The sequence below is a fragment of the Mus caroli genome, chromosome 10 (genome assembly GCF_900094665.2).
Source record: "Mus caroli chromosome 10, CAROLI_EIJ_v1.1, whole genome shotgun sequence".
NCBI lineage: Eukaryota > Metazoa > Chordata > Mammalia > Rodentia > Muridae > Mus > Mus caroli.
Window position 1 is genome coordinate 6,317,521 of NC_034579.1, and position 14,120 is coordinate 6,331,640.

Genomic DNA, 14,120 nt, shown 5'->3' on the forward strand with positions numbered 1-14,120 from the left:
CACACACACACACACACACGCACACACACATTATAAAATGAAAATATAAAAGTCTTAGGAAGTGAAGTACTAAAACTGATTCACGAAGAAACAGTCAATCTAAATCGATTCTTGAACAAATACAGAGATTAAAAATGAAAAAGCAGAAACTGGGGTTTAGCATTTATCTTAGGGGCAGTATGCTTATCTTGCATATTACAACATTTTAAGTTCAAACCCCAGAACCTCTAGAAATAAAGAAGGAAGAGCCCAGACCTAAAATGGCTTCTCTGCTCACTTATGAACAGTAGTCTTTCTGGAAAACAGTTGAGAATATTTATTAGACTGCTCGTCTTTTAGGTATAGCAAGTGCATTTCTGAACACTCACTGGGCAGACAGCTCTAACACTAATCCTGATTCTAAGGGATAATGTACAGGACAGAACCGCAGCAGCACGGCAGGTGTCTAAAGAGGTCAGAGGGGGTGTCAGTTCCCCTGGCCTGGACTCAGTGTCCTGAGCTTCCTGACAAGGATGCTGGGAACCTCTGGGTCCTCTGCAAGGCTGCATGCTGTGTTCTTCACCGAGTGGGTTAGCCCGCCTCACAGCTGGCAACATTCAGACGCCATTAGCGCATTTTCTGAGCTTCTCTGAAACTGTGTTTGCATATTTTCTATGAAAGCTAGCTAGGAACAAGACTCTAATTGTTTTCACTTCTAAACTGTCTTTTGAAAATGCTTCGATTGTGTTTTAGCACTCAGTCTTACAAACTTTTATTCATTTGTAAGTTATGTTTTTCTCCATGCACAAATCATTTTTCATGCACATTCTGCTTTTTTTCCCAACTTGAGTGTTTTAAAGGATATCACTGGTTCAAAAAAATATTTACACCTAATTCTAAAGTAACCAATACCTAGATCAAATAAGAAAGGCCCTTGTTCTGATTTTATTAAGTTCATATAAATTAAAGAACATGCTGTGACTCACCAGGTTTCCCAACTACGTGTCATCTTACTTAAGTTAAAAACACAGGCAAGTTCTTTAAGTTCTCTGGACACTGATTGCCTTGACAAATCACTAAGAATATCTGATTATTTATGAAATCCAATTTGATAAATCACAATAACTCTATTCTGTATTTCCTTCCTTCTTTCCTTCCTTCCTTCCTTCCTTCCTTCCTTCCTTCCTTCCTTCCTTCCTTCTTTCTTCTCTTTTAGAATATTGTGTTCCTTTAACATCTTTGGTCGCTAGGTACAATGAGTTGGTCTCAGATCCAGTGACGTTTATTCCAGAATGTCATCGTGCAACTCCATTTTCCCTGCTAATACTGAAACTGTATTTACTCTTAATCCACTGCTCACTGACTGGGAGCCTGCCAGCTCATCCTGATGTATTGCCATAAGAGCCGTGCTTTTAAGATGTCAACTTTATATGTATTACTGAAAAGCCATTTACTAAGTCTTGGCATGAAGTTCACGCTTTTTCGTATATTCTAACGTGTATTGCTCACCACAGGTGGCTCTGCTTTCACTTCCTGCTACGCGTCAGACCTCAATCTGTGCCAGACACTATGGTTTCTGACAATGTTCTGCTTTTGATGCCTTCGTACCTTTATGCATTATCACTAAAATAATGTCACCCTGCTCTTTTCTGCTTCATAAAAACCCTCTCCTTCAAGATTATGCTTAGATGTCCTGAATATGTAATGCTTTCTACCTATCTTCAGTCTAAAATATAGCATGTACATCTGCCTTTATCGGCAACTATTAAAATGTTTGCAGTTATCCGTTTATAAGTCATTTTAGGTATTGGGCTGTGAGCTCATCAAGGCTAATATATTTCTAGCATTTCACCTCTGAAAGACTGGAGGTCCTTACCTCCAGATCCAGTGACGTTTAATAGATATTTGTGTTTAATAGATATTTGCTAAAAAAGAATCTGACAAAAATTAGTCTATAACTGTTAATTTTGCTAATTAGAATGAGCTGAAACAGTTGTTATGTTGCATAGACATCCTCAGTCTAGAGCAATGTCCAATATGGTCACCAGTGAAATGTGGTCAGTTCAAGTTCTGATGGGTTGTGAATGCAAAACACGTATCAGATTTAAAATTTTTAAAATATACCAATTCTGTGTGTTTGGTTACATGACAAAAACATTTTTGCATACAGAGAAGAATGTGAGATATCTCAGTCTTGTATGTGTGGTCACCTGATTAAAATAGCATTTTTACATATTTAGGGTTAGATATTATATTGGTCTTATCTGGATTATTTTACTGATTTTGGGTTTTTTGTTTGTTTGTTTGGTTGGTTTGGTTTGGTTTTTGGTTTTTGGTTTTTTGAGACAGGGTTTCTCTGTGTAGTCCCGGCTGTCCTGGAACTCACTTTGTAGACCAGGCTGGCCTTGAACTCAGAAATCCGCCTGCTTCTGCCTCCCAAGTGCTGGGATTAAAGGCGTGCACCACCACTGCCCGGCTATTTTACTGATTTTAATACTACTATTGGTAAATTTTAAGTTACCTAGGCAAGCTCAAATTATATTCCAATTAGGAAGTGATTTTCTAAAAAATTAATTGGCCAATTGAAAAAACCCAGTGCCAATGCTAACAATGTTATTTTAAAATAACTGGCTGGGAGAATTTGCCATGTTACTTTGTATTCAAGTTACTTATTTAAAGCAGGAGCTAGGAGTGTCGTGGTACCTGGACTTTGCCTCTTAGCTAAGACAAGAAAAACAACTTATGATGCATTGTTAAAAGTCCAAATTCCCCTAAGACCCAAGCACTGACAGGTACCAGTGACTTGATGGTTCCAGGAGAATCCTGAGAGATTCGGGATTCTGAGTTTGAGCTCAGCAGCCAGATGTGATGGCTGCAGCTGGAAATGCAGCACTGGCCTATCCTTGAGAGCTGGCACACAGGGCCTTCAAAATCTATCCATGGTGCGCTCACTCGCCCACGCCTTTCTGAGTCTTTGAACTTAAATAACACTCCTATTTGGGCACATTCTGGAGTCTGCTAAATCCTTTCAAATACAAAAATTGAGGAAACTCTATATAAACAATGAGTATGGTTTTATTTTTAGGCTTATTGTGAATTGCATGTAGATAAATAGAATTCTTTATATGTTTCATCCTTAAAACATAATACTGATTTTGTGTATGTGACCCTCCATTTCAGTTTTAATTCAGTGACCCTGCACAGAATAAAAACTCCCATTTGCACTATTGGTAAACTGTTGACTGCATGGGTAAGAATGCTCTAGAAACTTAAAACACCTAGAAAATTCAGACATTACTTCCTACTGAGGATGTCTATTGATTGTGACTGTCTAGCATCTCCACTTCCTCAGGGAATCAACTGACTCTGGTGAAGCTGACAATGACAAAAACTCCCATCCAATGGTACATCACCCCAGCCCAGGGCTACAGTGCAGCCTGTGGGGGCCCTGACCCAACAAATCACTTAAGCAAGATGATGGCTTCAAAATAAGAACAGCCATGGCACGACTGTCAAAAATTTTCTTCTTAATAAAAGCTCTTCTGTCACAGCAGAAAAGCAAACCAAAAAGGAGCAGCAGAGCTTAACCTAGTTTGCTGCATAAAACGTTCTCTGCAGATAAATGACTTTGCAAAGGAAATTTGTGAAGCAACATTCTGCTCAATTTCTACATGTTGTTATACACTCAGTAACTCATCTCATCCACTGTTGAACTAATAAAACTAAGTAGCATAGAAATTATCTTCCTAAGAGGTGTGTGTGTTCCTGTTCACATCTTATGGGTACATGCATGCACATAGGTGTGCATATAAAAGGAGACTCGAGGTTGATGTCAGATGTCCTTCCTTAATGGTTGTCCACTTTTTAAATTAAGGCAGGGTCTCCTCCTGAACTCAGAGCCTGATGATTTCTGCTAGCTTAGGTCTCCATGTTGCTCAAGTTATCCCCTGCCTCTGCCTCAGAAGTGCTCATATTATAGGTAGCTGCCATTATAAACCTAGACTTTTTACAAGCATTTTAAAGATTTGGACTTTGATTCTCACACTTTACCCACTGAGCTACTTTCCCAGCTCCTTACAAAGCCTGTCATGGATTGCAAAGCTGGAACAAGACTCCAGGTTGTCTGTTTCCCGGGGAAATGATTTGATATTCATAAGGACTATGAGAAAAAGAGGCACTACTTTAGTTTGTTTTAGGTGATCAAAAATCATCTGCTGTGTCATGCCAGGAAGAAAATTTTCAATTTTAATTCAGCAAGCATTTTATACCCCAAACGTTTTATACTCTGCTATACTTCTTGCCCCAAACAACTCATAACCGCAAACAAGCCAATAGGTGTGCATAGAAAACAGAGGCGTACTTTGTGGGAACATTCATCTATCTCACTGAGTAAAGACAATTCCCAAATCATCTCTATTTAGCAGAACACACATGCACACAGCACACCATAATGTCAGATCATTTAAGTTATATATATATGGTTTATGACCATATAATAGAGACAATAAACATGTGTTGAATAAATAAACACAATTCTCAGAGTAGGAGGAGGAAACTGGATTAAGTTTTGTCATTTTTAGTTACAGATAATAATGAGATTCAGAAATGCTAACTGGCTTTCCTGCTTTAAAATCCCACATTAGGCTGATGGTTTGTTATGTCTTCTGAACATATCTTTCCTGAGTATGAAGCTGAGGGCTGGAACTGCAGCTCAGCAGGCAGTGTCTACCTGCCTAAGCACTAAGCACAATGACAGCGCCTGCCTAACACGTATAGCTTGGGCTCCATCCTCAGCACCACAAAAGCAAGCACGATACAATAGCATTAAACATGGTCGCACTAAGTACCATGCTAATGCACTATTTATACTGTGCAGGGGGCTATAACCATCTAATCAAAATTCACCAAAACTAATAATGCACAAAAATTCAAAACTAAAGTATGTTTAAAGTAAGTTCAGTATGTTTAGGCTAAAAATTAAAAACAAGAAGTTATAATATAAGTATGAAAAAATAAAATAAATTTGGTCCTATTAGAATGAGTGGTTGATAGTCTGGAAATTATGTACCACAAATATACTACATATAGAATAAATGGTATCTTGTTTTGGTAATAAGACATTTTTGCATTATAATGTACTGAAGTCAACTGAGTTAGCTGTAGAACTCAGCTGATAACAAAAATCTAGTGTTGGTAGGTTACCACTGTCAGTGGCAAGCTAAACACTTACTGGAAGACATTATAAAACTCAAGAAACTATTTCACTTCCTGTAAAATTTAGTTATATATAAAGTATTTTATAGAAATAAAATTAAACATGCAATAAAACTAGTACCATCTACATTTTGACTGCTGTAAGGAAAGCTATTCTATTTCTTCACACATACCACAAGAAAATAATGTACTTTATTCATATTGTTTGCCTTTAACTTTGAAAAAATGTAAACCAAATGTTCTTTTCCTTACGGTGTTAATATTAAGTTCAGCTAGTGACTCTTTTCTGCTAAGAGACTATAAATACTGCAGAAACTTGGCTATACTGCTTCCTCAGGTTTGCGCTAAAAAAAAAAAAAAAAAGCATTTGTTGTATTAAAGAATCAAGGTTAAACAGAAAAATCTTCATTTGGCAACACTATGGCTCCAACCCATCTAAGAAGCATCAACAGAAGTGAAAACTAGAGAGTAAAAGTCTCAGAAAGAACAGCATACATTCCCCAGACCTGTCAAATTTAAGTCATTGCGACATAAATCACAAATAGAGTTGGTTATGAATTTTAAAGTGGGGAAGTCTAGCTTTACAGTGAGACACAGCTAACACACGATCCTTAACCAGATGGTCATGCATGCATAGTGCCAATATGGGACCAATGCAGAATAGAGCCCACATGAGAAGGAAACATAAAGCATGAAGTTGTATGGGGACTGGAATGGTGAACAGTGTGGCCTGCATCTAATCATGAAGAAACACTGCCAATAACTGACTGTACTTCTCATAACTTACCAGGGACTAAGGTTAAGAATAGGGTCAAGAACTGCCTAGCTTAAAGCTCTGGAGGGCTATCACATCCAAATCTAATTCATTTGCTGTTCAGATCAGGATATATGCTTGTTACTAACATAGCAGACAACAGAATCATGTAGCATGCCTTGAACTTACCTTCAAAGAGTAAAAAATCTAACAGTACCCTTGGTACTCTCCCTCCCCATTTTCTTTTGCATTTTCAGGTGCTAGGTATCAAATTCAGAGCCTCGTGCTAGTTAGAGCTCTACAACACCAGGAAATCTAGCTGTTTTAGAGGTGGAGGTAGGAAGGTCAAGGTTATTCCAAGATACATGTAGACTTCGAGGAGAAGCTGGGCTTCATTAGGCCCCGTCAGGAAAAATCCCAGCTGACAGCCACCATTATGAGACTGAGCTTTCCATCCTTCTACCATCCCTGGAAGAGATGGAGCTGGTACCTGCAGTTTTCTCTCGAAGCTGAAGTGAGAAGCTAGGAGCTCATGGCCACTACTGCTAGACCCTTCACTTTTTAGAGTCACAGCTTCTAGGGTGTTAGGAGATTCTATGTTGTATGGGAGTTTTCTTGAGTGCCAAAAAGACTAGGGATGCAGGCACTAAGGTAAAGAAAACTATATGAGGAAAATGAAGAACTAAGCAATATCCTCTCCCTGCCCCACAGAGGCCTGCATCAAATTTAAATTCAGCACTTTCCTGGAAGCTGAATGCTATCACAAAGCAGGGCGGAGCACATTCCATGGATATGCTATCAAAAACTGAGCTTCCAGGAAACTGCCACAGGGAACAAAACCCTAAACTTTGTTCACTGTTCATTCCTTTGTTTGAGACAGGGTATTTATTGATAAGTGCCCCAAGCAGGTCTTGAACTCATGTTTCTCTCTGTCAGACTCTTGAATGCTAAAATTATAGCTGTATGATTTCAATGCTACTGTTTCTTTAATATCCATACTGCAATGATTCAGGGTATATAGCTTTTTGTCAATATTGTCAGTACAGGTCTGTGTATTGGAGGCTATCTGCAGAGATTTCTGGCCTGCCTGGTGGGAGGGTTCAATCGAAGGGGAAGAGGCACATGCAGGGAGGGGGAGGTGCCTCTACAGCCTCCACTGCTGCTGCTACTGTAACTCTGCTGCTGCTGCTCCCTGATGCTGAGATGCTGCTGCACTGGGTGAACCAGGCTGAGCTGACTGATGAGCCAAGTGCAGGGGAGCTTCTCCCTCAGGAGAGCGTTCTCTGCCCAGGCAGTGTTACAGCTCTTGTGTCTGATGCTTTCAGAAGATGGAGTAATTCTCACACACCTTTATTCCTTCAGCATAGGATCTTATACACAGTTCTGGGTGGACTGGATCTGACAGCAGGTGCTTCCTATCGACTTGGCCTGAAATGATTCATCTGCATGAGGAGGGGCTGGAGGTGCTGCCCCTATGTGACTGATGGCCACATTTCTCTCGGGGCTGGGTGCGGGAGGGGTGGCTGTGGCTATGTGGCATAGGCCTGGTGCCAGGAGCAGGCAAAGCTCCTACCATCTCTTTGGGGTCTGCAGGGCTTCAAGCCTTAGCTCAACCTTACCAGGCTTCCTCTCAGGGTCCACTTCCCCACAGGATATAGTTATGCAACAGATCCTTACTATGATTTTTCTAAACTTGATATGAAGGTTCTCTTAGGCGTGGAGAAGAAAATGCATATTAATAAGTAAAGAGATGTGGATTACAAAATAAACAGAAGCCATTTTCAGTCTGCTTATGATAATTTCTTATAGAGTTTGAAAATACCACTTGTGTAGAAAAGAGTCAATGTAGCCTGAGTCTGCTATCCATAGAAAGATCAGCTTGCATTGAAAGTAGCTTCTGGCTGGTGTGTGAGAACTTAACTTCCATGGTAGCTCTCGCTGTGTCCTCACTGATAAATGGCCTCCTTGTGTCTACACTGTGTGAGCAAGCAATGCAATCATGCTGAACCTGCTTTCCATCTAAGAGTCCTAGAGTTTTGATATCTACTAGGAGAGAGTGTCTGTCTACATGAATGGCCCCTGCACTCTCTACAAAGATGGTCTTTGGACTCCTAAGCCTAGTGAGCTTCTTAGGGAGGCAGTGCTCATGCATGTGGGAACAGCAGCTCACTGTTAGAGCAGTAAAGGCAGTCTGGTTCTTGGAACAGTTGGCTTTCCTTGGCTTCACCCTATGTGCCATTCCCCTTTCGTGGTCCACTACACAGTCTTTCATGGACAAACAATGAAGGAGAATGGGTCTGCGCCTGCTGATCCCACATGTCTTCGTAGTGAGTCAACAAAATCCTGATGACCTCGGCACTCAGGTACCATGCTTCAATGTACAGAATTCCCTCTAGTTTTGACTCATGTTTCAGCTACATTGCAACATATACATTAAGATTGTGACAATTTTAAGATGGTAAAAGTTTAGTCTCTTACAATTCACAAGCTGACCTACCTTTTGAACAAACGAAGAAATAATACGCAGAAGATATTATAATATTCATTCCATGAAATGATCACATTATTCTTCACTCATTAAAACAAAACCCCAAAAGTAGACTGCAGCCCATTACAATTTGGGCGGTCTTTAAAAGCAAAGGAATCCTTACCGTGAGGAGTGATGGTCTGTACAGGTTTAGCAGGGGATCTCACATTCCATATGGTCAAAGTACCATCAGAATGACTGCAAATAAATTGTTTTCCTTCATGATGCCAAGCCACAGAGTGAATAGCCTACAGAAGGGTCAAGAATTGTGTTATCAAACTACTAATGAATAGTTTGGTGATTTTGATGAATTTTTTGGGCTTCCAAGCTAGACGATATATTAACTACATTTTCAAAATAACATAGTCCTCTTATAATAAAAATAAGACATTTTATATTGAAACTGTTTAATCCCTCCTAATTATTGTATTTCTTAAATTTGCATTAGGAAGCTATGATAATAATATATGCACTATGTATTGACAAGTTCAAGAAAAGAATTTTTGTAGAGTTTATCAGAATATACCCTACCAATGCATAAACAATGCCTGATTGAAGAAATTAGTCACTTGAGAGATTAGAAATTATTTTAATGAGCTGAAAAATCTATCCTAAAATTCACAACATATATTTAGATTAGATATTAAGATCAACGACAGGCTGAACATCAGAGCATCTTTTCAATATCACAGAGTAATTATGGAGGCGAGTTTTAATCTGGGAGACCACTCTCTTTTCTTTTAATTTTGTTTCATGTGCATTAGTCTTTTGCCTGAATGTGTGTGTGTGTGTGTGTGTGTGTGTGTATGAACCGTGTGTGTTCCTAGTGCACATAGACAGAGGCCAGAACACACTGGATCCTCTGCAAATGGGAGTTACAAACAATTGTAAGGTACAAAGTGGATGCTGGCTATCAAACCTGCATCTTTTGAAAAGCACCTATTGTTCTGAGACATTTTAGTCCCTTAAGGAGACCCTTACCTGCTGTGTCATCTCTTCAGAACCATAAGCAGACCTTTTTTTTTAAATTAAATATTATGTCTAATCCACTATCCAGAAATTATTTTATGTGTTCACTGTTTTTTTTTTGGGGGGGGGGTTGGCTCTAAATTATGACTTTTCAATATAAAGTCTTATTTTAAAGAAAATCAATTTCTGCGGTTTGCTTTGAATTTCCTATTTTCAAGCCACGTGATGCACTTCTCAGTCTTGATGGCTAGCGGACATTAAAAGGTGCCCTGCTGAACTGTCACAATTGCACAGCACAACAAGAAAGCATTCAACTGAGTGTCAAGAAAAGTCTATTATACATACAGACTCAACAGTTACACTTAATTCAATGTCTGCTTATCTGGGTTCTTTGTGTTCTTATCAATTTAAGCTAAAGTTATACAGAACTGTAATACAGGTCAGGCAAAAGCATCCGCATGACAGCGAGCAGATAATGCAACGCCAGCACTTCTGATTCACAGGGTTCTTATCAAAACCTGAAACAGAATGCTAAAATAAACTAAAATATACTTCAGTCACTCTAAATCCTCAATCTCAAAGTAAGCCACACCTTTATAGATACTGTAAGTGAAATTATGTCCACAAACTGTGCTTGGTGCTGAGCAGCTAATCCAAAGCTATTTGACATTTTGGGATGCGCCTGGCGAGCAGTATGACCCGAATGTAATCAAGGAGAGATATTACAGAGAACAGTCTTCCTTGAATCTCCCAGGCTGTGTTGTGTTCGGAGTGTGATAAGGAGTGTGTGAAGCTCTCTGCAGCTGTGCCTGTGGATGTCATGACGTCCCTTCCCAGCGAGAACGTCATAACTCAAAAGTTCACTGGTGAAAGATAGAAGCAATACACTGTGTACACAGAGATACATGAAGGTGAGGTGAATGTATTGTGGTTGGAAGAAAGGCTTTGTTTCAGTGGAATCTGAAAAACTTCTGTAACTAACCTAAAATCAAATCTAAGCTGAAACTGAAAATTCAATTTTTAGAGAAGATGCCTTGAGTACTGGAAGACCTTTAGGGAGAATAAAGGGCGGGTACCTCGTCGTATGTGTATCTGTAGTCAGCCTTCTTTGACTTGAGGTCCCATAAGACTACTGTTCCAGATTCAAAGCCAATCAAAAGCTGCAGAAAGGAAAGGCGCCGTTACTGAGTGATGGTTTACCTCCTCGGTAAAATACTGATTTGTGGACAATACAGCTAAGCATTGCTCACATCCTTCATGCATAAACCTTTATTATCACTGCACTTCTGTACAGGGAGTTACTCATCACTCAGATGACAAACGAGAACACAGCAGGACAGATCTACATGCTTTTGGTGAGTAGCAACTCAAACTACAATGGATACTGAAAAGAGGAAGCAGACTTTTTGAAGTCATGAGTCTACATCCTAATGCATTTTTTAAAATTACTAATAAAATGTACATTTGCACATGCTTGATGTATTACATATTTTCCAAGATCTATAGATCATCAAGGAATTTCATTCAATGTACATACTGATTAATTTCAAATAATTACCCCATATTCCTTCATGAAACTTAAGTTTGCCATTCCCATAACCATACCTCTTCCCAACATTAAACCCGAAAGCACTCCTGCTGGAGCCTGCTGACTCTGCTGTGTGCCTGACCGCCACAGCTAATCAGTTCTCAGTCAGAGACTTGGCAGTCATCATGAATGCTGGTCAACAAGAAAGCCACCCAGTAACTTTAAGATGATGTTTGTATCTACCTAATTTATTATCCCTGCATTTCTAGTACTGACCTCCTGAAAAGGTGTACAGAGACCTCATTTCTGACCCATTTCACATTGCAGTTGTAGGACCAGTAGTGGAGTCCAAAGCTGATAGGGAAATGTATGCTTTTACTTAAAATTTGTCAGCCTTGCCACTCTTCATGGTAAAACCCAAACTCAGTTATACTACTATAAAATTTATTAGTGTCTGACTGCTCCTTTCTACTCCAACCCTGCCCCGCCCCCCATACCTCTCCTGCCCAGCACATGCCATTTGTTGATTCTGGAGTTTGTTTCTGCATTCACATTCATATTTGAGCGTTTGTATGTGGTGCCTTCTGTCTGAGGGATGCCATTTAAATGGAATCCTCTGATTGGTCCCAATTATCCTTCAGCTGCGTTCTTAGCAACTGCTTTTTTTTTTTTTTTTTTTTTCAAGACAGGGTTTCTCTGTGTAGCCCTGGCTGTCCTGGAACTCACACTGTAGACCAGTCTGGCCTCGAACTACTTCTTTTAAAGATTTTCTCAAAATACCAAATGTTAAGTCAATGCCCGTCAGGTGTGCCCCAGTGAAATTTCACCCTTTTCCAGGCTGAAGGGTTACTTTATAACATAGCATTCTCATTATCTGAAGTCTCTGGCAGAGTACAATAGTGGTTCACTGGGTGAGGACTGGTTTACTATCAGACCTTTAGCATTTGTCAAAGGGCCTGATAAACTGTGCTCACCTGCTGCCCCACCCCCCTGGCCCAGGGTGATGGTTAACACTGACTATTATTTTGATAGGATTTAGAATCACTAAAGAGAAAAGCTTCTGGGTATGTCTGTGAGGGTTTATCTTGACTTTAACTGAAGTAGAAGGCCACTCCTTCCATGCACTGGGGTGAGCTGAACATCAGTTCTCAGGGGTGAAACACACACTCCTGGAAAGACTGCAACAGTCTCTTCTCCCTTTCCCAATTCCTCCAGACCCAATTCCTGGATACACAATATGGCAATATCCCATAGAGAAGAAAAGAAAATTCAGCAATAAAGCAAAGAAACGTACACTATGTTAGCAGCTTAAGAAGTAGACAAGAAGCCCTAGGTAGGAAAGCACCACTTTCTAGACGTCTAACCTTAAGGAACTAGCTTTGCCTATTCACATTCTAACAATCTAAGAAAGTCACAGTAAAGTTTTAACCAGCCACAGAATCCTAATGAAGTTAAGGATATGTGCCCAAAAATTTAAGGTGTAATAACCTTATATCTTCTCTACGAAATGAAGAGAAGGAAGATGGGAGTCGACGTTATCCTTAAAGTCCTCGGGGAATCTCGGCAGGATTTCCTCCTACTAGAATGCTTCATTTTGCAATGAGTAGCAGTTAATGCAAGACTCCTAACTGCTCAAAGCACTGACAGTGACTATTTAGTGTTTAGCCCTAAAAGGAGCATCTATATCATACTCCTGCCATGGCATGTACACATAGACAGACAGACAGACAGGCAGGCAGGCAGACAGACACAGAGACAGAGACAGAGGAAGACAGAGATCCTGCACAGAGTTGCTGGGGACGGAGCTGAGGAGAGTCAGGGAGGGAAGCATCATTAATAGACTGTATAAAAGGTTTAAGAAAACACTGTGCTGCACTGCTATCAAGTGTAATGTCCTGAGGAGAAGAGATACTCCAGACAAGTGCCAACAGGACTTAGTGAGGAACTCCAGGTAGGAGTTCGCAGGCCTTCCTCTCAGACATCTAGCTTTTAAATAAGTATCTTGTGAAAGAAAAATAAAGTGATAATCAGGTTACTGTACATTTGCTTTATGTAAAGTTTCTTTCTAGTCATAAAATTCCATGACCATCAGCCAACTGCAAACAGCCCACATATGCTTCTATTTCCCAGGGGAAGCTCAGAGAATTGTGGGAAATAATTTACTGGTTTGTCCCTTTGCACTAACTGAGAGAAGAAGACATTTGTGTCAAATCCTTCATAAATTAAAGTTTTGAATTATAGATTTCTAACAAACTTTCTTGTGCACATTCAAGTTCACATCCTAAAATTGCCCAGATAGGAAAATGTGATTAAATGGAACTACCTGAAAGATGTTTAATTTAAGTAAGAAAATTGAAATTCACTGAAAAGAAAATTTTATTATTTTTAAATGTATTAACTAACTCAAATTAACAATAGCTAAATACAGACTACCTGAGTAAAAAGAAAATTAAGCAAAAAATTTAAAACATAAAAGACTATTTCTATATTAATTGGAATATTTATAAAGGAAAATTTTAAAGAAGCTGAGATATAGACTACTGTAAAGGTTTTGTCTTTTACTGTCTATGATAATGCTAACCTGCCCCCAAGTTATTTCCAATTGGTAAATAAAGATGCCAATAGCCAAGAACTGGGCAGAAGAGACATAGTGGGGTTTAGGGTTCCCAGGCTTGGGATCTGAGGATAGTCACAAGGGGAAGAAGAAGGCAGGAGAAAGAAGGAGAGGCCACCATGGCTTAGGAGTAAAGAAAACGTGGTCCTATGAGCTGGCTAACTGGAGTTAAGGACAGCCCAGATGAAACACAGTACATGGTAAGTAATAACTAGGGGATTCTAAACATAGAGAGCAGTATTTGCCCAGCTCTTGGTTGCTTAAGGCTTATTATAAATAAAAAAGCTATGTGTGTCTACTATAAGACAATATATCATATGATAAGCACTACAAAAGCTGTGAATTAAGTTGCTAAGAACCGGTAAAAAGGACACATGCTCCACTATGTTCATAGCAGCCCTATTTATTTATTTATTTATTTATTTATTTATTTATTTTTTTTGTTTTTTCGAGACAGGGTTTCTCTGTATAGCCCTGGCTGTCCTGGAACTCACTTTGTAGACCAGGCTGGCCTCGAACTCAGAAATCCGCCTGC

General features: G+C 39.5%; 1 protein-coding gene across 4 annotated transcripts in view; it reads right to left on the reverse strand.

Moving 5' to 3' along the window:
* Positions 1-14,120, reverse strand: part of Stxbp5 (syntaxin binding protein 5) — a 145,625-nt gene that overhangs the window by 70,821 nt on the left and 60,684 nt on the right. For all 4 annotated transcript variants that reach the window (XM_029483001.1, XM_021173980.2, XM_021173979.2 and 1 more), the window contains 2 exons: positions 10,520-10,603; positions 8,599-8,722 (listed from right to left, as the gene is read on the reverse strand). In XM_029483001.1, coding sequence (XP_029338861.1) covers positions 8,599-8,722; positions 10,520-10,603 — 208 coding nt within the window. The remainder of the gene's footprint in view (positions 1-8,598; positions 8,723-10,519; positions 10,604-14,120) is intronic.